The 26,406-nt window shown below is 52.4% G+C and overlaps 1 protein-coding gene across 2 annotated transcripts in view; it reads left to right on the forward strand.

Moving 5' to 3' along the window:
- The first annotated feature begins 1,573 nt into the window (after positions 1-1,573).
- The window catches only part of CD99L2 (CD99 molecule like 2), a 31,092-nt gene continuing 6,259 nt past the window's right edge, over positions 1,574-26,406 (forward strand). Inside the window, exons 1-9 of one of the 2 annotated variants that reach the window (XM_039571892.1) lie at positions 1,574-1,680; positions 17,792-17,848; positions 19,868-19,906; positions 21,355-21,450; positions 21,670-21,750; positions 22,689-22,781; positions 24,394-24,456; positions 25,481-25,513; positions 25,590-25,709. In XM_039571892.1, coding sequence (XP_039427826.1) covers positions 1,623-1,680; positions 17,792-17,848; positions 19,868-19,906; positions 21,355-21,450; positions 21,670-21,750; positions 22,689-22,781; positions 24,394-24,456; positions 25,481-25,513; positions 25,590-25,709 — 640 coding nt within the window. In that variant the 5' untranslated portion in view covers positions 1,574-1,622. The remainder of the gene's footprint in view (positions 1,681-17,791; positions 17,849-19,867; positions 19,907-21,354; positions 21,451-21,669; positions 21,751-22,688; positions 22,782-24,393; positions 24,457-25,480; positions 25,514-25,589; positions 25,710-26,406) is intronic. The other variant, XM_039571893.1, reaches the window with a different exon arrangement.

Consider the following 26,406-nt stretch of genomic DNA (forward strand, 5'->3'; position numbering starts at 1 on the left):
CACCGCCTCTCTGTATCTGGGACCCCCGTCACTCCCCTCAGTTGCTGTAGTAGCAGAGAATTGCACAGCACAGAAGCGTCTGTAGCTCCGATGACACGAGCGTGCCCAACTACACTAACTCACAGAAACGCACCCAGTGTGGGTTTGAGGGACCTTGCCCCCGCAAGGAAAGGCACTTTGGAGCCTGCAGTTTGCTATGTGGCCATAGATGAAAGTCAGAAGTACAGCATCCCTGCCCCTGTTATCCCACCGCATCCTTCAACCCAGGCGCTTCTACAGAGGTCTGCTTGCCTACTGTCTTTTCAGGTAATGTTTTCACCAAGGACAAAAAAGGGCTTTCTGGACCCAAGGCAGTCCTGACACTCGGCTGGAGCAGCCGCGAACAGCAGCGTGTACCAGCTGCTGTGAGGTGACACGGGACTACGATGTCCCAGACACTTCTTCAGGCTCTCAGTCCCCATTAAAGCTTCAGAAATACCTCCTAAAAATAGGCTGCATCCTCATCCCCTTTTCTGTAGCAAAACAACATATAAATATCCCAAAGAAGATGGTTACCGTGTTATTAACAATTCCCTACCCCCCTTCAAAAGAGCCAGAGAGAAGAGGGTCCAGCACCCGGTGCACAAAGGGGTAGCTTGTTTGCCTTGCCGAGGAGGCGGCTGAGGGCAGCTCTGACAGCGGTTTACAGCTACTCAAGGGCTGTTATTAAGACGACAGGGCCAACACAGCTGGGGGTGATGGCTAAAGGGTCAGTGGGAGGGGCAGACTGAACCCAGGAGAACCTTCTTCCCAAGGTAGAGGGATAGCACGGCCACTGGTCATCTTAAGGGAGGTGGGAGAGCTTTCAGCCCTGGAGGTTTTCAGATGTGGCTGTGGCTCGTGTAACCTGGTGTCCATGGGTTCCGCTCCGAGGGGGCCTTTGGGCTGGAGACCTCCAGAGGTCGCTTCCAGCCAACAATTCATAGCTCCATAACCTCCACGTTAAATACTTGGCATTAAAGGGTGAAACTGCAGCAGCTCCTTCCTTTGTACTTCTGTACTTTCCCTGGAGCAGGGCAGAGCCCCCAGGCCCGCACCACCGCCCCACGCCAGCACCTCTGCGGCCTCCCAGCTGGAATACGCGGCTGTCCCAGCGCCGGAGGTCGTGCCCGCGGCCACGCGGGGCTGTCCCTGCCCCCCGGCTGCTGCCTCCGGGCTCCCCCAGACGCGAGGTGCTGCTCCCGGGGGGTGATGGACGGTGGGGTCCGGCAGCAGCAGTCCCAACCCTTCCCCGCTTCCCTGCGCGTCTCCCCATCGCTGTTTGCCGCCCGGATCTCCCCGCTCGGGTGAGCAGATGTGCGGCTGCCGCCGGAGACAGCCCCGCTCCCGCCCGGCGGAAGGATGCGCGCCGGGGCCGCATTTTCGCCGAGAGGAAGAGGCCGGCAGGTACCGGGGCTCGGCCATCCCCCGGGGGCCGCGGGGTCTCCCCTCAGCCGCCCTCTCCCCTGTGTGGGGCCGGGGCGGGGGCGCGGCCCGGCGCGGAGGGCGGGGGGCGGTGGCGCGGAGCGCCCGCCCCTCACGGCCGCGTCCCGCCCCGGCGGAGACGGGAGCCGAGCCCGCGGCAGACGCAGCCCCGCCGCGCCATGGCCGGCCGCCGCCTCCTGGGGCTGCTGCTGGCCTTCGCCGCGCTGCTGGGCGCAGGTAGGGCGGCCTGGGCCGGGCACGGCGGGGCGGCGGCGGGAGGGAGCGGCCCGGGGGGAGAGCGGGGCCCGGGGGGCGCGGTGTGGTGTGCGCATGATCGCGGCGCCGGGCCCGGCCCAGGAACGGCGGACCCCCCCCCCGGTCAGGGGCACCCCGCGGGATGCTGCTCCCGAGGGATGCAGGGGTTGCGGCCCCGCCACCGTGGGGGCTTCTCGGGCTGGATCCTCCCCCGGCTGCACGGAGCCTGCCCCGGGAGGGCTCACGGGGCCGGAGAGATGCGGCCCGAGGAGGGGCCCCACCTGGGAGGATGCACCCCCGGGGATCGCCTCGGGGAGGGGGCTGCGTCCTTCGGGCTCCACCCTGCGCAGAGCACCCCGACTCCGCAGCGGATGGCGGGGTGCCAGCTTGTGCATCAGGGCCGGGCCGCAGACGATCCTTGTCCCCCCTTCTTCTCCCGGACCCCACCCTGGGCTCTGTCCGCCTCCGGCCCCCCTGCTCCTGCTCCCCCCGCTCGCGATGGGGCCGGTCCCGCACCGGTACCCGCAGGTCGGGCCGCTCGAGCCCGGCGCTAGGTGACAGTGCTGGTGCCGGACGCATGTCGGAGCGCAGCGTCTGCCTCCGGGTGACAGTGTCACAGCGATGCTTAAGATGTGCGATGCTGCAGGTATAAAGCTCTGGAGCAGCCCGGGGCTCAGCTAATCCTAAACAGAGGTAGTCATGGAGTCACCGCGAAAGGAGTTTGGGTTTATCTCTCTGCTCGCTGGGCTGTTGGATTAGCGGATTCTCTGTGTGACCCAAATTTGTCGAGCTGCTGGTTGCATTCTCACTCTTTTTTGGTCCCACTGTTATTTCTGCAGATCAGAATAGTCTAACCCAGAAATCGGTCCCAGCTGAACAACAACTAGGAAGGAAAAAAATTACCTTTTTTTCAGGAGGGCAGGGAGGGAGACATTAAGATCAATGCAAACTCTTTTAAGGAAACAACTCTTTGTTTCCTTAAAAAAACGCAACAGTACTCTTAAAAAGATGTTTGTTTGAATTGAAAAGAAGGGTCCTTCTAAAGGTTATACAGAGAAAATAGACAGCAATTATGTAAAAGGGCCCAGGAAAGTTTTTCTAAACAAAATCTGCTGTTAGCTAGGAGGCACCCAGCAAGTGTAGACTGGTTAGATGATAGCATCAAAGCAGATAGTGAACCAAACCCCAAGTAGGTTTTGCTGTTGAAATAGATCAGGTTTTCCATGGGTCAGCTGGAATTAGTTTGTTTGCATTTGGTACTTAGCTGTTTGTGCACCTGGAATGGTAACAGCATGGTACAGAGTTGCTTATGCTGACCAGGTTAGCGGCTGCATTTTTAATTGGTGGATATCTGCTTGACAGGCTGAGCTGAAATGGTGCATAAAGTCCTGATTTTAGGTTAAAATAAAAAAAAATCTGATTAGTCAGTACTAAAGCTATTTGCATTCTGTGTTTTTCGCAATATGGGCAAACAAAAATGCTGTTTTGTTTCATTTTGGAGCTCTTGGGCTGCAGGGTCCAGCTCTTAAATATCATTGGCTGTGTTTGTATCAAAATGAATTTTACTGGAACATTCATAAATCATTCTTGCCAGCATGAGACTTCACAGGTAATTGAACAACATTAAGTTTGTCTCCTCTCCGAACTGCTTTAAATTGCCTCTCCATGGCAATCACTGTGTAAGGGGAAGCGGGCTCTGCACTTGCGACCTCTCCCGTGCAGAGCCTTGCCGACATGGGACACACCGAACCGAGGGGCTGGAGTGTGACACAGCCTTTCCACGTGGCCTCTGGTTCCTCCCCCGGGGTATTCCAGCAGTGGCTCTCGCAACCCGTCGTGGGTACCTGCTCCTCCCCCCCCCCCCCCAAATGTGTTGGAGCAGTTTTGCAGTACCCTGAGAGAGCCTTGGGAATCCTTCCCCACCTGAGCACTGAACTGGCCTTTTGGATACCAGCACAACCTTCCTGCCATCATCCTGTACCCGTGGGAAAGTAACAGGTGATTGGAAGGCAGTGGGTTTCCCAGGCAGGGCGCTCCAATGCCATTTCTTCAGAACAGCAGCAATAGAAATCACACTTCTTCATTGCCTCTATTTCCCAGCTTGTTTTTTGCCTTCTTGTTCTGAAACAGTTGCTCCAGCAGTGTCGAAGGTGGCCTGAGGGCAGCCCCGTCTCTTGGAAGCTCGGAGATTTACAAATTATCAAGAACTTAGGATAACAAACAACATCATCAGTACTTAGCATGATTCCTGCAACTGACGTCCAGATCCACCAGTGACACAAGAGTGATGTGTGTCTTGTCTGTGACTGTCCAGTAAAGCAGGAGCAAACTTCACTTTTTAGTTGAAAAAAACCGGCTTTGGGTTTCTCTTTGATCAAATTCTAGTGCATTTCCCTTCATTCATGACTGTGTGCTTCAGTGCCCTACCCGTGGGCTCTCGGACACAGCCGTGCTGCATCTGTCTGTGCCTCTGAGCTCCTTCTGCCCACAGCCCGTCTGTCTGTGGCTGCAGTGCTGGAAACAGGCATTGCTTGCAGGGCACCAACCCATTTTCCAGTGCTGCTAAACTCTGGCATATTCCCAGTGTGTTGGGAGGGCAGAAGCATTAAAGTATTTTGAGACAGTGGAGAAAACCAAACACTCTGCAAAGCCGCTTGGCTGCAGCCAGAGGCAAGCATTCCCTATGCCAGCACATTGCACGGTGTTTTAAATTCACAGATCTGTGGCTTTTCCAGAACGTAGTTATGGTTCATGTTTATGAGTCATCCAGGGATAGCCACGTGCTTGTGGAAAACAGTAAGATGGTCAAACAAGAAACTCTCCACCCTTATTGTTTTCCCCTCTCCTCTCCTCACTTTCATAAGCCAGTACAGAAATGCATGGATGTGTTTTCATGGAAAGCTGGCACATTTGACATCTGAGGGCTTTTTGAAGGGAGCGCAAGGTTTCCCCTCGCAGGCCAGGCAGAAAGGGCACGTGCGGTTTTTGTGCTTTACGTTGTGTAAGAAAAGGTTGAAGAAAACCTTCACTCTACAAACGGCGATGGGTAGTTGGGCGTGTCCTCCACAGTTGCCGTCTCAGCACTGACAAGCGACTCTCTGTGTTGTTACACGTGTCTTCACAGGCAGTCTCACAGATCACCTTTCCTCTCGAGTGTGACTACAGTGTCCCACCAGCAATTAGAATAACTACTTAAATGTGAAAGCAGTACTAGGCAGTATGATGAGCTGTATATAATAACTGTTGCACCGCTGGCTGCAGTCGCTGCGGGCGGCTCCCCTGCACCAGCTCCGCATGACAGTGCCCAACGGAGAGCACGGAGAAAGCAGACCGGAGCCATCTCTTTTCCAGATGTTTTTTCAAGTGTCTGGACTCCACTTTGCACTGGGCAGACATGGATACAGCTGGCAGAAAAGGGGGTGCCAGCGCCAGGTAATCCCGTGTCTTTGTGCCCCGTCACTTGCCAGGGTCACTTGACACAGATGTGCTGCAAGAGTTGCGGGGAGGAATTAATTAGGAGCAGAAGAGAAAGGCTTGGTTTGGCATTGTTGTCGAAACTGAAGGAGATAGCTGCTAAAAATCTTTGTTATACTACATTATTGTGTTATTAAAGTTATAATTACCAGGTATCAGCGGCGAGTCAAAGTAATACATTTAAAGAATAATTTTTACTTAGATAGTGTCTTTAGTGTGTATGACAAAGCAGGAGAAGCCAAATTGGTTTTCTTACAAATTATCTCTGATCTTTGAACAAATATGCATTAATTAAATGTGCCATGCTCAGATATTTATGTACATAGATGTGGAAATAATTAATTTCCATAGTTCTACTTGTATTTTGAAACTTTTTCTTCTACCAGCCTAGTGATAAATGTACTTGGAAATGGCTGTTTAGCTCTTGGGGTCTTTTCCCCGCTCTAAAAAAATGCGATTTTTTCCTTCCATCTGTTGCAAACATTTCAGCCCTTAAAGCACATAAAACAGAAGTGCGTATTGATCTCCTGAGTTGACTAGAATAAACTTTTAAAACTGCTTGGTTTAAACCCAAATTTGTTTTCTTCTTGGAAGAATATCTCCTGAAGGTTTAAGGCATTGACTTTACAATTAACTAAAGGAAAAACTGGGGTTTTATTAGACAGTGCTTCTGAAGCCACTCTAATAACAAAACATATGTTTAATAAACTACATAACACTGATGGCAAAGAGAAAACCTTTGCAATAATTCCTTTGTAAGCTGATTGATATAATTCACAATCAGTGGAAGTGCTCAAATAGAGGAAAACGGGAGAAGATGAACATGGCACATCAAAATGTAGAACATGAAAGGACTTTGAAAGGGAAACTTCAAAGTTGGGGATCCAGATGCTGGAGTCACTAGCTGTGATTTAGGATGTGAGCACGGGAATGTGACTGCTGAGGGAACAACACTTTTGAGAAGGAAATACAAGCCCGGTAGCCATGGCAAAGAGAGAGGTGAGCGCTGCCTCTGCACTCACAGGGATTTCAGTGGAGCTGCTCAGGGTCAGCTTTGGGTTTGATCTTCTGAGAGCTGAGCCTGCTGGTGCGATGAGGGCGAAGTTAATGCTAATACATATTTACAAAATTGCCTTGCAGTCACTCCAAAATCCTTTTCCTTTGCTTTTCAACCTTGTCTAGGAAACACAGAAACTTATTGTGGGAGGAGAACGGGGACCACAGGCAGAAAGCTGATGCTGAGTGTGAGCTCTGCTTCCCTGAGTTACCTGATCACATGAGCAGCATCTTCAGGGAAGGAGAGGGCCAGGTTGCTGTAGGGATCTGGTGCTGTCACCACATACATGCATAAAAAAACCAAAGTGAGTAAAACCAGAGGCATTGGCAACATTTTGGAGGTGGTGGCTCAGACAGGGAGGAGAGATGCTGGGAACTGCATCATTCTGCTCTTGGAATGCTCTGCGGGCTGGTACGGGGTTGTCTCCAGCAAACAAGGTGCTGGGAAAAGAGAGCTGCTCAGCATTTTGTATGCCCATTGAAATGCTCTCTTTGCCTATGCACAAAGAAATCTGGGTAAAAAGAACTCGTCAAAGTTGGAATAATCTTACTGAAATCCTGCTTCAGAAGGACACGCTTGGAGTTGGGTGTTTAGGGGTAACTGCAGCTCTGGCTCTGGGAGGGTAGAAGGTGTGGAGATCTACTTACAGCTTTTTACCAGCTAGGCTCGTAGTTCAATGCTTTAGAAAGCCTCGGGCAGCCTAGAGAGGGAGCATGGGCAATCCAGCATTTCAGTAGCCCAGCAACAGAAGGCAGAAGCTAAACAAGCAGAAGAGGTTTCCAGCCCCAGCTGTGGATGGCAAAAGAGGTGCTTGTGCTGCAGAACAGATGTTAGATAGCTGGTAAGATTTTGAACAGCACATTAGTCTTGTGTCCATAAAGCATTGTCTGCTGATGAAAGTGTTCTTTCAGGAGTAGGAGCTTGGGGAATGTCTCTATCGTAATGTCCGATCTCCGTATGATCTCTCTATGGGGTGAACGTGAGCAGCTTGGTGGGACACATCTCTGTGGTGACCAGACACCTCCAGTCAGGTGTTCCTGCTACTGCAGGACTTGGATCATCTTTCCAGACAGTAAAATCTGAGTGAAAATAATGCCAGACTAATGTAGACTCTTTCTACCTCATTTGGAGTAAAAACCTCCCCAGGTCCCATCCTGCCATCTGGTACACAGCCTTTTTGCTGGGTTTCCACTACAGAGCCTGAAGGGGTAGAAAGACCCAGAATTGGTGCAACTTCACCTGGCGCAGTTTCTTACCCTAGAAGTTCTGGCCAGAGAATCACAGTATCAGTTAGGTTGGAAAAGACCTCTTGAGGTCATTGAGTCCAACCTGTGACCAAAGATGACCACCTCAACCACACAATGGCACTGAGTGCCACATCTAGTCTCTTAAACATCTCCAGGGACAGTGCCTCCACCATCTCCTTGGGCAGTCCATTCCAATGTTTAATCACCCTTTCTGTGAAGAAATTCCTCCTAGCGTCCAACCTCAAATCACCATGTAACCTTATGCAGAAGAGGCAACGCTAGGCACAAGAGGTTGCATCCCCCGAAAATCAAACCATCCCATCCTGGGTGGTGTTTCCAGCTGGTGCAACCTGCTCTGAGCCCCTGCTCAGCCCCACACAAAGCCCTGCTTCATGACCCAGCCACAGGCTGGGTTCTGCCCCAGGTGCTTCCTCTGGGGTGAGTGTTCAGCCTGGCCCCACTCGCTGGGCCCCAGCTACTGCTGCTGGTGACAGACTGTCTCTTGCACTGTCAAGTGACACTGAGCCCATTCCATTCAGTTCTGTGTAATTATTTGCCAAGAAACTGGAATTAGTTATTTCAGGCCCCTGCCCCCCACCCCTCCCCCTCACCCCCCCCCCCCCCGGACAGCACTAAGCTTTGAGCTCATGTATGCTTTTAAAAACACTCACAGTTCCCAAACATGTCTTTCACTTCATGCAGAAAATAGAGCATTTTTAAGTGAGGTTAAACATATGTTTGAAAAGAAAGTGTATTTCTTCTTTCTATTTTGTAGTGATGGTCTTAACTGAGTGAATTATGTAGATACTTTCACAGAGAAAATCTCAGAGCCACAACAGTTTGCAAACAGTTGGGTTTGTAAGTGTTGGTGCTATTTCCTCTCCAAGTAGGGTCAGAGAGAGCAAGCGACCTGTTGCGGGATTTCTCTTTGAACTCAGTGAGCTCTTAAGTTCTATGTTTAAATTATTTCATGCTACATCAGTAGCACAGAGTGCTCCTCTATGAAAGTGAGGAGCCAAACTCACCTTATTGAAAACAAGCTGTTGTAAAAGGCCGAGGGATGTGGCACAGCTTCCCTCGATGTGGGCGAGCCAGGAGGGGTGGGCTCACAGCTGCTGTCTGGGTGGTTAAAAAATCACCACCAGTTCCTGCACCGCCTGCTCAAAATTATCTCCAGCAGGTCTTTGGTGCTGCTTCCTACTTGGAGGGTGCAGCTCCCCACCCTGCCGTCTCTCCATGCTGGCTCCTTCCCTCGGCAGCACCACCTGGATCTGGGATGCTCCAGGAGCCGCAGAGCCGCATCACCCAGAGCACAGTGGGAGTGTGGGTGGGCGAGGAGGGTGCAGGCAGTGAGCAGCACGGGGTGGAGTCTCAACCGCTCCCCACCTGACCCGAATACCCCATGTTTGCGCGGGGAGGTGCTGTGGGAAGGCAGGGACAGCAGTGGCCAGGAGGGAGCCCTGCAGTGCAGCTGCGGTGACAGGGCAGACAGATCCCCTCAGCCAGAGAAGGCTGAGCCCCCCCATGCCTTCCTAGAGCCCCGCTCCATCTGTCAGCATTGCCCAAGTCTTCATTCCCACCACTGCTCTGCTTCTGATTTTAAATAGCACAGTGCGACAGGAGCATCACATCCCAAGTGATGAATCAGCATTTTTACCGTGTAATTCCCTATTTACCTACTTTTAACTACAGCATCTTCTCTTGATCTTTATCTGGTGAGAATAATCTTTTTCCACCGGGAATCAGGTGATAAGCATTTAATCTCCTGCTTCAGTTTTCTTTGGGCTTGTGCATCACTGACTTTGTCATCAGTTGTTCTTCACTGGATTATGAACAAAATGCTTTCATGCCACAATTTGTTGTCTGGTTGACAAACAGGCATCTTTGGCCGTAGGCAAATTCGTAGTCATTACTTAATGTGTTAGCAGAAATCAAATGGCTAATGTGAATGTACATTGTAATCTTTCTGGGTGGACAGCAGGCAGGAAAACACAGAAGCAGCTGTTGTGGTGTAATCCCAACTGGCAACTCAGCCCCACACAGCCATTTGCTCACATTCCCTGCGTCGGGATGGGGGAGAGAACTGGAAGGGTAAAAGTGAGAAAACTCATGGATTGGGATAAAGGCAGTTTAACAGGTAAAGCAAACCAAGGGATTCATTCCCCACTTCCCAGGGCAGGCAGGTGTTCAGCATCCCCAGGACAGCAGGGCTCCATCACCTGTAATGGTGACTTGGGAAGACAAGCACCATCACTCCAAATGTCCCCCCTTGCTCCTCCTCCCCAGCTTTATATGCTGAGCGTGGTGCCATATGGTCTGGGATATCCCCTGGGTCAGTTGGGGTCGGCTGTCCTGGCTGTGTCCCCTCCCAGCTCCTTGTGCCCCCCAGCCTCTCTCTGGTGGGGTGGGTGAGGAGCAGGAAAGGCCTTGGCTCTGGGTAAGAACTGCTCAGCAACAACAAAAACATCTCTGTATTATCAACATCATTTTCAGCACAAATCCAAACCACAGCCCCATTCCAGCTGCTATGAAGATAACAAACTCTACCCCAGCCAAAACCAGCATGTCCCCCAATTTTCAGCCCTGCACCCCCAGTTATAGGAGGAAAAGGAGCTTGCTGTGTTTTTTGACCTTCACTAGGAATCTCAAACCAGATGAGCTGGGGTCCATGTCTCCCACTCTCTGCCTGGTAAGGCTGAGTGAAGTCTGGGGGCAGGGCACTTGGGCACAGGGAGTACCAAGTGCCCTTGAGGGGTTTCAGCTCAAATCCTGCTCCTGCTCCCAGCCTGCCTGTCCCTGACAGGGCTGGCTCTCAGCAGTGCTGCACCAGACTGTGGCTGTCTGGAGAAACCAGGCTGTTGCCTGCTGGGTGGTGGGATCATGGTACCCCCACGTCTCCCCTTCCCTTGCTGCCAGGGCAGTAATCCAGTTCACCAGCAGAGGCCTGCACGCAGCACCTACTGGGGACAAACCCGAGCCCAGGGTGACACTGTTGTTTTTTCCATCACTGAAAAGTCATCTTAAACCATGCTCTATCCTGTGCAGTTGGGTCAGTGCTAATTTCCCCTCAGCCTCTTGCAAAGTGACTGGGGTGTGGGAATAAAATAATGATGCTCTCCACATCCTTTCCCCTTTAGGTATATAAATTGTTCTTCCTTAAAAAAATCCCAAACAAACAGCAAGAAAGTGGAAAGGAAAACCAGCTCCCTTTCTTACCAGATACACCTTTAAGTTATTGAGGTTTACAGCTGGGGCATTTTCCCACAGTCCCAGGGAGGGTCAGAGGTTTGCAGAGCTCCTGTGAGGGCCAGGACAGGCTGAGCTCCCCCTGCCCTCCTTAGTCCTTGGCCACCATGTCCTGGTACCCACTCCAGGCACGGAAAGCTGGGCATCACCCCATCCTCATCACAAGTACAGAGCTGGGCTCAGGCACACCCCAGAAGGGGGGGAACCTTAAATATTCGTGCTCTAAACCTTTCAGCTTTTTGCTCCGGGTGCAATTGATTGTGGACTAATTGAAAGCCGTTTTTGGCAGTGGTGCGGCAGAGCTCTCTTTGACACAAACCTCAAAGAACAGCTATCATATTGAAGTTGCTTAGAGAACATCACTTACTCCATGCGCAGAGATGGCAGAGAGCCCTGGAAACCTGGAAAGCTTTGAGTGCTGATACTGAAGAAAACTGTTTGGATTGGCATCGTGTGTTGCCAGAGCAGGGCTACCTGGTCTCGGACCGTGCTGGGATGGAAGAGCTGCTGAAATATTTGTTTGTTGTGGAGTCAGAGGGAGGGCGCTGCTGTGGAGCCAGAAATGGGGCAGCCCTGACCATCAGCTGCCGGCCCAAGGCATTTCATGGGAAACCCCCACACAAAGTCTTTCCTGGCTGTGGTCCTGCTGACCTTGATGGAGATTTGTTTTCCCTCGGAGCTGTTCAGGGTTGCTGCTGGCACCCAGAGGTGTTTGTCTGTCTGTGATAGGGGCTCTCAGCTTTCAAGGGTTCCTTGCAGCCTCCATGCCGGCCCCTGGTAAATAGGGTGGGCTCTGGGCGAGCCAGTTACCAGATGCAGCTGTTGGCAAAGAGAAGTCAAGGGCTCTTCCCTCTGTGGTTTTAAATCGTGCTGTGGAGGAGTGGGAAAGGCTGTGCAAGAGGGCAGCAGATGAGAAACTCCTCCCTGCTGTGTTTTTTGTCTGGTATCTGCAGAGGGACCTACTGGCAGCTCTCAGTGTGGCTATGGCAGCAGAGGCTGAGCCCCTGGCTGCTCCCCTGGGGCTGTGGGACACGGCAGGGAGTGCAGGGTGGTGCTCCTTTTTTAGGTGCTTTGGAAGCAACCTGGAGATCTGTCCTTCCACACCAGATGGGGAGAAGATGCTTTTGGACCTTTGTGCAGCCCTCAGCATGATGGAGGGTGGATGGCATTGCATCCCTTGAGCATCCAGTGTCTGGCCAGGCAGGTCCCAGTGAGGGCTCACCTTTACTCACCAAAACTCACCCTTTTGGCCCCACATCATGGTGCCAGTGATGTCTGCTGGGAAGGAGCCTGGTGCAGGCTGGTTTTGCTGGTCATGTTTTCCTCACCAGCTCCATCATCCCTGCTGAGTGTAGAGCTTATCAGGTACCGCTGCCAAATAATTTATGTGATTCCTAGTAAGTCTGGAAATCAAATTGCAACAGACACCTGTTTCTCGCGCGGCTGCCCCAGCGCACAGAACCGCAGTGTTATCCTGTGGCTTAGAGCCCAAGTGAGGGGTGTTGCCCTGAGCTGCAGACTCCAGAGCTTGCACTGGGGCTGTGCTGCCTCTCCTGCCCTATCCCGGGGCACCGGCTGGAGGATGGGGCAGAGCTGGAGTTGTCGTGGAGCTGAGGTTCCCAGCAGGGACCCGAGGGTAGCGTAGGCGTTAGAGCCTGCACGGGGTCAGGACAGCAGTGCCCTGGCTGTAGTGGAGGCTTGTAGGCATTTCCCTTAATAGGTTTCAAACACAACCACCATCAGTCCCTCCACAAAGAGAAAGTCTTCATTATGCAAATTCTCATCTTAAAGCTTTATTCATGTGCTTCCTGGCAGGCTTTCCTTTAATCTCAAGAGCGAGATTGCTTGGAATTACCATATACCCTTGTTAATTGCATTAAAAAAAATTCAGCAAAGGTTGTTTTTGCCATAATCAAGAGTGATTTTTGATTAGTACTTCTGAAAATCAAAATGTTTCACTGAGAATAGAGAGCAAGGACAGCAGCATTCCCTCATCCCCCACGAGGAGCAGGGGTCATCCCAGCTGGGGGAATGTGTCCCACTGCTCTTGACTGGTCATGCCCTGGGCTGGAGTGATGTACCCCCAGCATCAGCTGTTGGTCCCACTGCTGGGGTGGATGCAGGGGACTGTTTTCTCTCACACTTAGAGCCCTTCCACCCCTTGCCCTGGCAGGCTGCTGACAGCTTGTTTGTTCAGGGCAGCCAGTCTTCCCTGGCAGCAGCCGAGGAGATAGATTGGAAGTTCAAAGTCTGCTTTTTAAGGCAGAGCTGCCTTGAGGAGGATGTCTGAGCTGAGGAGGCAGCCTGGCCTGTCTGCAGGGAGCAGTGCAGCTGCACAGAAGCTGTCCTTAGCCACCTGCCCCACCAGCACTGCTCCCAGAGACTGTGTGTGACACCCCAGCTCTGAGGAGCACTGCTCTCCCTACACACACACAACTGTGCTTTGGCCTTAGCAGTCAGCAAGAATTTGGGATTCACAAGTAAATATCCCACATGTTTGGCAGTACCTGGGGCCAGTGGCCGGACAGCAGTGGTGGAGGCATCAGCAAGTCCAAAGCTCTGCTCTATCCTGACTGGGATCCCTGCTCTGGCTGGTGGTGTTGTGCCATTGCTTGTGCCAGGAGAGGTCCCCAGGGACCCTCGGTGGTGCCCCAGGTACCCCAGCTGCTGCAGGGCAGACCCGTGCCCATGGAAGAGCAGCCATTTACTCCCCACAGACTTCTGGGGCTGTGTCTCTGCTGAGATGGCAGAAACCCCACTGCAAGGATGCAGCCCAGAGGTCCAGCAACAGGGCTCTTCTCCCAAACTCCTCCTCCCCCAGTGCCCTGCCCAGAGGTCCCAGCACAGCTGTGGGTGCCCAGCCTCAGGGAACTGCCTGTGTGTGCCGACGTCATAACTTGGAACCAAAAAGATGAGGTTGGTCACTGGGGACACCCTTTTGGCTACCTCAGCACTTGCTTTCCTGCTTTCCTCCTGCTCCCCTGCCTGCTGTGTCGCTCCTAAGGTGGATGCATAAAAGTCAGGCAGTTGGAATTACTTTCTGCTGCCCTTGTACCTGCTTTGCATTCTCCCGTAATCTCCCGGGCTGTCAATCTTGTACCATCTCAGGCTCTCTATTCCCAGGGAAGCTAAACACATATATATTGCACAAAGAGATCCGTGGGCTGGCGCTAAAAATGGAATACACCTCGCTCTGACTGCTGCAGACGGCCTGGCAATATACTGGGTGTGAATTATGATACTGTAATTCAAGCTTTGTCAAACAGTGGGGCTTAATTAGAATATATATATAATTGTAAAAACTAAAAAGCTGACGAGTACAATTGTGTGTTTGAGCTGCCTGCTACAGAAAATAATGAGGAGAGAATACATTAAGGCACAAAACCCTTCTACCTTCAAAGAGCAGCTAGCTCTGATTAAAAATACCCCCGGCAAGGCGAGGGGACTCAGCAAGACATGGGGGAGTCTGCCATGCTGGCTCGGCCATAACTCTCACCCCTGTTCTACAGCTTCTGCCGGACACAGCTGCAGCCTTGGGGTCCCCCCACCTCCCCACTCTGGCATTGGGGGATTCATATTGGGTGCCATGTGATGTCCCAGCTTGGTCTCTTTGGATTGTCAGATTAAATAAAAACACGGAAAATGTATCTAATTTGCCTATTCCCCCCTTGCCACGGAGCTGCAGTGCCATGGATGCTCCAGTGCCCTTGGCTGGTGGCACACAGGGCTGGAATTGCCCCCAGTTGCCCCTGGGGATGCGCATTTTCTCCCAGCAGCCAAAGCGCAGAGTTCTTTCAAAGACCCAGTGCAAGGGTAGCGAAAAAAATAACCCGAACTAGCCTAGTCATCAGCCCTGACAAGGATCCCATACTGCTCCCCAGCACTGAGCAACCTGCAGGAGGGGTTTTGCATATAACTGCTATTGTGGCCCTGTAACGGGTTGTAGGTGGGATGTCCTACGGGGAAGGTGACGTGTCAGGCACGACCCTGACTCTGCTTCATGGGCATTGCAGACAACCTGTGCTGCAGCTCAGCAGCTTGTGAGTGCTGATGTGCAGGCATGGGCCCCAGCCTCTCCCGAAAAGTATAAATCCTTAATGTAAAGATACTCCGTGCTGTGCGTGGGTTCCCATCAGAGGATGGGCTTTGGAAGCTCCACTCCTCCACTGCTTGTGGAGCAGTGGCAGGGCCCCAGAAGCAAAGGGATTGCAGAGGACAGTGCAGAGAGCAGCTGTGCTGCCTCCAGAAAAACTGCATGTGCACGGTAAACATGCGTACCAAGAGCTGGTGGGGTTTTCAGTGTCTGGCCATGAAATTCCAGATTTGTTGCCACTTAGTAAGTGAGTAAAACAACAAGGGGGGCATTCCAGTCTTATCTGTCGGAGTGAGCAGGGGAGTTTGTGTGCCTGTGACGGCAACGCTCGGTTATTGATCCATAAAAGGTATAATATGTCTCTATAACACCCTTTGCATGAAATAGAGATGTTGTCAGCTTCCATTAACTGGCAATCTATTATTAATCCTTGCCAATGCCTAGGAGAGTCCTGGAAAAGGATGTCAGTTTGCCATGGACAGCATTGGGAAAGCCCTGGGTAGGGGGCTGTGCCAAGCACTGCAGCTCCTTGGGAAAGTTTTAGTGGGAAATTAGGTGCATTTGCAGTTTTCCCAACCCTCACTTGGGCAACATTCCCACCTCTCCCACCAGTGTGGGGAAAGCACCCAGGATGTAGCTCCAGCCCAGGACACTTTACTGCAGGGAGAGGTGCCAAGAAGAGCTGTCATCAAACCCAGGGAGGTGTAAGTGCATCTCAGCCAGTGGGTCCAGTGAGCCCCCCAAAGCCAGGCGGAGCGAGCCCATTTTTTGGGACACTGTGTTTCCTGCAGGGCCCATGTCCCCACCAGGGGGGACATCTCTGTGCAGCCCCACAACCCCCACAGCCCTTCATTGGAACGTGTGAGCTGCACACACCCCCCAGCTGTGCACTCCCCCACTTGGTGTTTGGGCTCCTACACCAGCACAGGGAGGATCCGCTGACACAGGGCTCAGTGTGCAGCAAGTCAGTGCCTTAATATTGACTTAATCATGGAGAGCAGAGGGAGCGAGGGAGAGGGAAGGGAGGGCTCCTGGCATAGTGATGCGAGTTGGTGCTGCCACCACATCCCTCCTGCCAGCTCACATAGTGATGGAACATTTCCCCCAGTCGGGTTGGTAACGCTTCTCATCCCGCCAGAGACGCGACGTGGGTTTCCCCTTCTGCCTATTTTTAAGCATGCTTTAAAATAGAAAGACAAAAATGACGGAGCCCTGTTGGTTCCTGAAAATCAGTAAAGACTGGGGAAAAAGCCATTCTGGGAAAGGAAGACTGCACAAAATTGTCAGACTGACAAGGCTGGGACACAGTGTTGGCCAGCACAGTGATGAGTGTGTTGAGTCTCAGCAGGGATGTTGGTGGTTTGGCAGCCCCCTGTGCAAGTCCTGGAGCTGGGCAGGTGTTTCTGAGCACTGTGGATGGCCTTGCACATTCCTGACTCTGCTCCTTTGCACTGACCACTTGTTAACCCTGCAGCTTCACCCAGGCTGTCAGAGCAGGAGAGCATCACCTGTCTCACAGTGCCAATATTTCACCAGCAATAAGGCCGAAGAGGGAAAGATTTTGGGAAGGGAACAGAGAAGCATGGAGGGAGGCTGAGGGTGGCAGACACACCCTGCTGTGCTGAGCAAGAGGCTCTTCCGCATGCCTCTCCCTGTGGATTTCACACGGATTTTCCCTGCATCGCCCGCTGCCGGCCGTTCCTCCAGGCTCGCAGGGAAGCGTTGGCATCGCTCAGCTCGATGAGAAACACAGCGTGGGCTGGGACACTCATTCCTTACACACCCCCTCCAGCAGTGCCTAATGCCGAGCCTTTGCCAGGGGGGAGAAGCCCACAGCAACTTCCCAGCCCCAGCCCCTGCACGTACATCACCCACAGGGCTGCTGAGTGTACGTTTAACAGACAGCAGATGAGATGAGAGGTGATGTGTGAGTAAGTGGAACTGGAGCTGCAGCTGTTGCAGTACTTAGTGACCACTCTCAGTAGAAGTTTTTCACTGAAATGCGGATACCTGCTTTCTGATGGACTGGTGCCTTCCCATTGTTGTTGTCCTTGTCAGTAAAGCTTTAAATTTATTCATGAAGCACACTGGAGCTCAGGTGGCAATAGCTAAATCCATTTAGCAGTAGGAATAAGAGGAAAGCCATTTTAATGTTCTCTTGCAGTGCTGCAGTACTTAGCAAACCCAAAGGATATTAATTACTCAGCATGCTCCGAGATGTAAAAGCATGAATTTATCAAGACAAATACATTCAGAACTGGGGTAAGTCAACAGTAATTAATGCCATGCAAAAAAGAGACAGAGAAAGGAAGGATTAGCTGGCCCTGTTGCAGGAGAACATGATGAAGCCCTGAGTTATTCCTGGGATATGGGACTAGAGTTGTGGTGAGGCATCTCTAACAAAAAAATTGGCATGCACCTGTCAGATATGGCCCTGGGATGGGGGGTTTGGTCCTGTTCACATTTCCAAGGCAGAATGATGCAGGCAGCCTCTGAAATGCTAAGTCGTGCTTGGCAGCCAGCAACAGCTTTTTCATGCAAAGCCTTTGATGTTGGAAGGTACTTGAGAAGAAAAGGGGCATAGGGCTTTTTTGTTTGTCACTGAATTTGTCTGCACTGTCCCAATGTTTTCATGGTGTTTAGCAAACATATAATTGTGAGCACAGCCAGAGGTGAGTGGCAGCTCGAGAGATGAATTGGTAGGCTCTCCTTGACAAATTTAAGCATAACATGTGTCTTTATACTGCATCCATTAGGGCAGACAAATGGAAAGTCCAGAGATGACTGCTCTGCAATTTAACAGTCACAGCATTTGGAGAGGGCTGATGCGTTCCTCATTACCAGTGTTGGGTCAGGCTTGGAAAAAAACAGCAAAAAACTAAAGCAATTTGAGCAAACAAGTCTAGCCATGCCTTATTTAAAGGTGGTTTGCTCAGTGTGGAGTGAGTACAGCCAGTGCTGATTGTTTTTCTTCAGGTCATGGGGATGACGCAGATGACTTCAACCTAGAAGATGCCCTCGTCACCAAGCGACGTAAGTCACATTTACACATTGTTTTAAAGAGGAGAAAACAAATAGATGTTAATGGATGCGATTTGTTCTTTGGGATCTGGTGCTGGTGGGAGGGTGGTAGAGGATACAACTGCCTCATCATCTCTGCCTGGGAGATAACAGGGTCTGGGTTTGCAGACAGGTGTAGCTGGGGACAGTCCTGGAGGAGCTGGCTGCTGACCAGGTGCCCTTTGCTTACTGACTCCTGTGAGGAACCACAGAGACAGAGCACACCTGTGCTCTGAGGTAGCAATGGCACTGAACTTGCCCTTTTTGCTTCCTTGCATTCCTCAGTAACACCTACCAGCAGGCCTGGCCCCGTTGGCCTGGAAGCAGTGCATCATCCACTCCCTTCCCCAGCTGGGGGGAACAGCTCGCTGTGCCCAGCCAGGGAGGGGCAGCGCCGGGTCCTTCCCTGCTCCCATGGCAGTGTGGTGCCTGGGAAAGCAAAGTTAGGGCGCTGCTCTGCTTTGCTGCAGTTCCAGTGTAGCCCATCAGTTAAAGGAAGCTCATTTCCTTGTGGGGGGCCTTGCTGCTGGCATTCAGCATTCAGTATTTGGTGTTTTACACCCCAAGGACCAAACCTAACTGCCAGCACAGCAGCTGAGGGATGGGAGAGGCTCATCTCCCTCCCTGGGAAAGGTCACACACCTACCCCCAGTGCCAAGGCTGAGCCCAAGATCACTGTGCACCCTCACACACCTCTGACTCCCTTTGCTACCCAGCCACGGAGATGCTGTGGCAGAGATGCACACTCCAGCACCCAGGACCCCTTGCTGCCCAGCCCTCGCAACGCAGTTCATGGTGACTGTCCCCAGACCCAGCACCTGGCGGGGCAGCAGCAGGGATTGCTCCATGAGCAATGCTGGATTCTGGGATCATGCAGAATAAACCCACATGTATTGAAGGGAAAGCTGTACCAGTGTTTGAAACCTCTTGTGCTGTAGTCTAACAACACACGGACACTTGTGCTGTGTTACTTTGGAGTTTATGTGGAATACGGGATCTCTCTGCAGCTCTCCTGCAGTGTGCCAGGATAGGCCACGGGATATCAGACTTGGTCACAGGGCTGATGCAGCTCATCTAGGATTTTGCAAGCCCTTTAATGTAGCATGTGAGGAGACATGGTTAGAAATGACTAATGGCCACCTCATGTGGAGAGAAAGTGGTGTTCCCCAGGCTGGAGTCCCATCAGTGGGTGAAGGGAAGAGGCAGCACTGTCCCCATGGCGTCTCGAGCTGCTGCATCCCACTTTGGATTCATGGTGTCAGCCCCAGAAAAAAGCAAACCAAGGGTCTGGAGTTGGGTCACATCAAACTATACCAGCATGCTGGAAATGAAGCCCAGCAGCACCACTCCAGTGTAATGGAAATTAATGGGAATGGAGCAGCCACAGCTCTTGCTCATGATTTATTCATATACTTGGTAATGCCAGCCACTATTAATAGGCAGTGGTTTCCATATTGCTCCCTCCCTCCCCCCTCAAAGGCTGGCTGTATCTTGTTTTAGCCCAGGAGCAGCCAGGGGGGCTGAGTATCAGGGTGTCACTGACAGCCCTCCAGCTGACAGGGAACCTCCTGTGCGTAACACAGCACAGGAAATTATCTGTCATGGGACTGACTGACCAGGCCAGGGACAATAAAACATTGGCAACTCACTGCTGGTTTCCATGCTGTTCTGTACAGCATCTGTCCTTGCCTGTCTGCCGCTGTATCCAGGAGCCTTAGAGCAGATTGTTGCAGCTGCCTGCTCTCCACCTGGGATGGGATGTTGGCTCGGCCCAAGGCAGCAGTGTGCTATGGAGCACTGGATTCCATTCTCATCTGTGGGCAGTCCTGTGGGACATTGCATGCAGGGTGTTCATGGTTCTGTGCCCTGAGTTTACAAATGCAGATGTCAGAAAGTTGTGGTGAAACCTTTGCCATTTATTCTGAATCCACAGGTGACATTTTTGGTGATGCCTATGACTAACACTTTTCTTCCCCATCTGTTTTGTCACAGCCACTCCCAAGGGCCCCAGAAAGCCGGCAGGTGGGACAGGTGAGACCTTCTTGCATGCACATCATCGCAGCCCAGTGTGGGGTGCACTTCCCGTGGGATTGAACTGTGTGAGTCCCTGTGGGCTGCCCGTGTGTGGCTGGGTGCTGCTGCCTCAGCAGCTGCTTTGGGACCCCTTCTCTTGCCTTAGGGAAGCTGGAGCTGGTGTGTGCACATGCACTGCTCCTGTGTGGCCAGAGAAATGCAATATTGATATTTCTGTCCATGCTGAAGGTGAGTGGCAGTGGAGCATTTACAGCCAAGGCAGAATTTCGCACACTTTGCAGTATCCTAATGGAGAAGACACAAATCACTGCTCAGCTACACAAGCACTTTTGTTCCTATCTGCTGGAAATGAAGCCCAGCAGATAGGGCACCTGCTAGTTTTCCTTCCAGGAGGAAGTCCAGAGGATATTTTCCTTTTTTTTTTAATTCCAAGATACCCCCAACCTCCACGTAAAGTCCCATCTTGGTAACACTTCCCCATCCAGGGAAGAGTGGGTCTCTGGCTGTTTGTGCACATCAAATGTGCTGGCTGGCCAGCTCCCAGCAGTGCTACAGCTGAGGAAGCTCCCTGAAATTCACAGGAGTTTTGTTGCCAGCTGCTCCTCTGGCTCAGTTCTGGCCAGAGAGTCCCTGTTAAATACAGCACAGTCACAGGAGCCGAAGTTTGCTCCTCCAACCCCGCTGGAGGAGCTTGCAATAAACTGCATCAGGGGAGCACTCAGAAGTGAATCCACTCACCCCCGCATGAGGATCTTGGCACAGATTTAACCCATTTCAGCTGTCTGGCTCCTTGGCCACCATGGTCTTTGCTAGGGACAAGAAAAGCCAAGTGCCAGAGGCACATGCAGGGTCAGTGTTTGGATCAGAGCCCGAATGAGCGGTTGTTCGATCCAGTAAACTCTCCCTTGGAAATGGACACATGCAGAGGCTGAGGCTTTGTCTCAGCTAGTTGCTTCTTCCCCAGGGAGTGTTTTCTGGATGAGTGATGGCACTGAGAGGCTCCTGCAGTGGACTCCCGTGCCCTGGCCCCTCTCTGTGCATGCCCTGCTCAGCTCAAGGTCACTCATGGGTGGCTGCGCAGGGAGCAGCGTGCCAGCCACTGGCTCAGTCCCACAGTCCCTTCTCATCTGCACCAGCTCTCAGGAGATGCTGCAGGTACCAGCAGGACTCCCCCAAAAGTGAATTATTTTGGGGTTGCTGGGGCTGGGCAGCAGCCACAGCTTGGATGGGGAGAGTGAAATGGTGGCCATGCTTTTCTGAAGCTTTTGTGATAGGTCGCGATTGAGCAGCAGAGTGGCTGGATGCCCTTTCCAGCTCTAGCCTGACATGGGAGCCCCTGGCAATGGTGCAGCATGACGTGCACAACACCCACAGAGTGGGGTGTGTGCCAACAGCCTTGTGCTGTCCCCACAAACAGGAGTTTAACAATCCCTTCTCTCCTGCAGACTTCGATTTGGCTGATTACTTTGACACGCCTGTGGAGACTACCACCAAACCAGCCAAGCCGACTCCCAAGCCCTTCCCCAGGCCAGGGAAGCCAGGTAACACAGAGCTCCCCGCAGGCTCGAGCATCCCCAGGACACCCAGGGGGAGTGAGTGGTGCTCCCAGTGTCAGCTGAAGCTGTGTAAAGACCAGAGCACTGAACTGGTCCAGTGCAGCCCCAGTCTCCCGGCAGGGGGGGGGATTCCCTCCCAGCACTCATCTGAGCCCACATTTCAGAGGGTAGTGTCATTTTGGTCTTTTTTTTTCCTCCCTTCAGACAACAGCTTTTGGGATGGCATTCGCACCACCACAACCAAGCAGCCAAAAACAACAAGAGCACCTCCTAAGCGTAACCCAGGTGAGCATCATCTCCAGAGCCCCTGCTGCTTCACCCCAGCTCTGCTGCTGGCATGGGGGGAGGATTTGAGATGTGCCATGATGGTGCCACTGCCCTCATCCCAGTATTTCCCACCTCTGGTCTGTTTGCTAACCTGAGACACCTCAAGAAAAAAACAAATATCAGAAACCACAGAGAAGACAGGGCATCTGGGCATTACCCTGTGCTTCCTGGGGGACCTCGGTGATTCCTGGCCCATGTTTCATTCCCATGCCTGCTGGAAGGCTGTGAGCTGCCTGTTCCCCCATCATGGTACAGCTGTGTTGGGCTCCACTGGCACACACCCACAGGCTCAGGGCACCCTGTCAGCTGGGTGTTCTGCTGCCTGCCCAGGCAGGGTTTTGGCAAAAAGTGCTCCCAGGCTTAAAAAAAAAGAAAAAAAAAATTTGGACCAGAATAAACTCAGGAGTGCACTGGTGGGAGGGCTGGGGAGCTCAGTTGGCTCTGTGCCGTGGTTTTAGCTGCTGTTTAGCAGAGACAATCTCCTCTGTCAGAGCCAGGCTGCTCAGGGGACCAGCTGAACATTCACAGAGGAAAAGAACTCCAAGGAATCAAGTCACAGGCTGTTCCAGCCAGCACGTGAGCATGGTGCAGCCACCTCCCTTCCTTCCACTGACTGCGCCCTTGGGGCACCAGTTTGGCTCTGACTTTTCCTAGTGGCCTCATTTATCTGATTACCTGGCACTCCAGCCATGGGGACACTGTTTCTGCAGGAAGGACATGATGTTTCCCACCACAGCAGCGTGGGGGCATGGAACAGGGTAGGTTTGGAAGATCTGCCAGGAGGCTGCATAGCAGAATTGGAGATCTCTTTCAACAGTGCTTTTCCCTGATTAATGAATTAATTGCAGAGTTCCTCAGCCTGTCACCACACTGCTAACCCTGGTCTTGTTTTCTAGAAAAGGATCCTATGGATTTTGACTTGGCTGATGCCCTTGATGATAAGAACGATAGGAAAGATGGTGGGAGGCCGGATGTAAGGCCAGGCGAAGGTAGGCTGACCTCTCCTCTCTGTCCTGCTTGCTACCAGCCCCGCTGTTCCCTGGGACCTGCAGGAGATCCTTCCCAGCTCTTCACTGTCAGACACCATTCCCACCAAGTGATGGGATAAAGAGAAACAGGCACTGCCTGGTCCAATGTCCTGCCCACTGCCAGCATCCACCGCCCCTGTCCTGCCCACCCAGAGTGGGGATGTTTCCACAGGCAGCTTGGTCCTGGGGAGGGAAGGAGCCTCTTCCTCACTGGTTCAAGGCAGAAGGGGACTCTTCCTAATGACTTGCACCCTGTCTGTGTGCAGGTTTTTTTTCCCAGGGTCTCTTCTGATCCATTAAGTTGTGGTGGTTGTGTTGAGTTCCTCCATCCCCGTAGCTGACAGCTCTTTAACCGAGGGCATGTGCTGCTGGGGTTCACAGTCACTGCCAGGGTGTAAATCTAGAGCAGGCTCAGGTCCCGGCTCCACTCTGGGCTGGGAGGGTTTTTTTTCCTTCTCTGAAATACTCCAGTGAATGAATCATTTGTCTGTGAGGATTGTTCCCCTGAGCACTTGAGCTGGGAAACAGACTTTGCACGGCTGGTTTATTGATGTCAGGATGGCCGTATACCCTGCTCGCACGCGTAATTAACAGGCAGGTATTTTATTACATTGTATTAACTAGGTGACTTGTCTGCACTTTGGTATTCTGGGCTTGCTGAGGTTTCAGGCTCCTGCAGGAAAGGTTGAGGCGTTGAGCTGCTGGAACGTGGCGCTGGCCACAAACCAGCACACGCGTTCCCCCGGCATCGCTGCTCCCTGGACTGCCTGGGACCTCTCCAGGCTCTGGCATAGTCAGGGCTTTCATTCTTTTCACACTCATTACTGAGCCCATAAATCTGTGTTTTGTGGTAAGCTGATGAATAAGGCAGTCTCTTCCAGGCTGTTAAGGCAAAGGAAACTCTTCCCAAGACACAGCATCAGAGGAAGAACCTTTTGCTGTCTTGGCCTTGGATCTCTGCTCCCATCACACACCTTGCTGCACCCCAGCGCTCCCTCTGGGACTGGAGCTGAGATGTGCAACAGCACCACTCATTCAGCTGCAGATTCACAGACCTTGTTTCTCTGTACTTATCCTGCATTAATTAGACTTGCCCACTACAAGATAACTTTTTCACCTGTACCAAAACATGCTGGTGCTCAATTTTTCCCCTGGACTGCTCTGTCCCTCTGGGAAGGATAAGGGTCAGCTCCTGCCTGCAGGACCCCAGGCCCAGCTGGTGCTGCCAGGGGCTCACTGGTCCCCAGCAGCATGGCCACAGTACACACAAAACACTTCTTCCTGCCTCCTCCCCTGCCAGCCAAGGCTGAGCACCAAAACATTTCATGAACTCTTAAATACATCAGTCATTTCAGTTTAAAAAATACAGTAGCATTTAAACTAGTCAGTTATTACCTTTTCTGTGACCTTAAAGTAATTCAGGGTTAACATCTGGTAATTGCGAGAGAAACAGAATTATTTTTTGACCAGTCCCAGTTCCCCACTGGGGATGGAGCAGCCCATGATCCCAACCTCCAGCACAGCTGTGGCTCCCTCAGGTGCCAACCACTGTTTGTTCCTGTTCCTTTTAAAGGATTTTCAGATGATGACCTGGCCAGCATTGTGGACGGGGGCTACAGCCCAGACAAGAAGAAGGGTAAGTGGTGACCTACGTATGGTGGTTTTCTTTAGCAGTCATGGCTCAGGGTTACCCCCAGCTTTTAGAAAGAGCCCTGTGCAGAGCAGTGCTCAGCTCCATGGCAAAAGGGGTCTCAGCCATGGAGACAAGGGAAAAGCTTTTGGCCTCCCTGGTCATGCCTGGTGCCAGCAGTTGGAGGTGTGTAGTTTTGATTCCATGGGGGCTCTGCAGCTCCAGCTGCCACCAGGGCAGACAGGACCTGTGCCTCCCCTGTCACCTCGAGGGCATCCTGGTGCCATGAGCAGGTAAATGCTTTCGTTTGCCTTCCACCAGTGTTTGGAACAAGGGGGAAATCCAGCAACAATCAGATAAGCCTGGGCGTTCACAAGGATCCACAGTATTAAATATTAAAAGCAGTCGCATAAAGAGCTGAACACCACGAGCCAAATCAACATTTAATAAATCCCTGTGCCAAGGACAAGACACATCAGAGGCATTAATACAATGCTGACCTGCTTCCATAAATTCCGGATGTGACTCGGCAAGGGCTGCAGTTTCCAGTGCGAGCAGCTTCTCCTCCCAGCCCAGTTTCTCCGGGGAAGGCGATGTCAAAATAGACTTCAAGCCAATTGAGGGTTCCCTAACATGATGGAACTCAGCCAGTCACCTCCTGTGACTGCCACCAGTGTGCTCTGTAACACTCTGACAGCCCTTCAGGTGTTCCCTTAATGCTGAGGAGTGGAGGTGTAAAACATGGGGGTGAGGGCAGCTGTCAGACAGGCAGAGATGTCCCATGCAGAGGATCCCCCAAAACTGCCCCCATGCACACACAGAGGGAGAGGAGCAGCTTCAAAGCCCTCTGAAACAAAAACAAGCAGCCCAGCGGAGTGTGGGGCAGCAAATGCTGCATCCCATGGGGGGCATCTGCCCACCCCCAGCCCAGGGCTGCACTGCCACCCCTCTCCTGTGTCCCCTCCCTCCCAGCACAGCAGTGGGGGCAGCAGAGGGGTGCAGGGGCACTGACGGGATTGTGTCTCTGCAGGTGCCAGCGGCAACACCAACAACAACAACAGAGGTAGGTGCCACCATGGCTGGTGGGATGGAAGGGGTGGTGCGTGTGCCCATCACAAAGCTCTCTCTGTGCCCCACAGGGACAGGGATAGAGACAGGGACAATCGCCGGCACTGCCAGCGGCCTGGCCATGGCGCTCATCGGGGCTGTCTCCAGCTACATCTCCTACCAGCAGAAGAAGTTCTGCTTCAGCATCCAGCGTAAGTCCTTCCCCAGGCACCTCGAGGCACGCAGCAAGCACACAGCTGTTCCACCCTGAACCCCACTGCCATTGTCCACCCAGTGCCCCCCAGCTGGCAGAACAAAGCCCCAGCCATGGGTCATTGGGTCCCCCCATCTCAGGCTTTCAACAGACAGGAGCCCACCAGCAGTGACAGCCCCAGGACCCACTGCCATCCCCAGGGCTTACGCTGCCCCTCACACCCCCCACATCCCTCACACCCCCCACAAACACAGCCCAAGACCAAACCACCAATACCAAACACAGTCAGTATGAAAAAAAACATCCCACCCCAAAATAAACAAACCAAACCCCCAACAATCTCAGCAAGCCATAAAAACTCACCAGGCAGCAGGAAGGAAGCAGGGGCAGTGTCGGCATCTGGGGCTTCAGCCCACTGCACCCTCAGCAGGTGTGTGACAATCATTGCAGCAAACTGCAAATTAAGCAGCAGAACTTAGTATTCCTATAAAACACCTTTTGCATGAGCTGCCCCTTAAAGCTGCTTGGTGCAAGCACTGCAGGAGGATCCTCAGCCTCAGCCCACAGCACTCACCTGGCCATGGTGGGCTCCTGTAGTTCTTCATGGGAGGGAGGCTGCAAGCAGCTGGGAAAAGCTCTTTTTTTAAATTAATCTATTGAAATCTCCTGTGAATCTTGTTTGCTCTAGGGAAAGG

Source organism: Corvus cornix, chromosome 4A (genome assembly GCF_000738735.6).
Source record: "Corvus cornix cornix isolate S_Up_H32 chromosome 4A, ASM73873v5, whole genome shotgun sequence".
NCBI classification, from domain to species: Eukaryota; Metazoa; Chordata; class Aves; order Passeriformes; family Corvidae; genus Corvus; species Corvus cornix.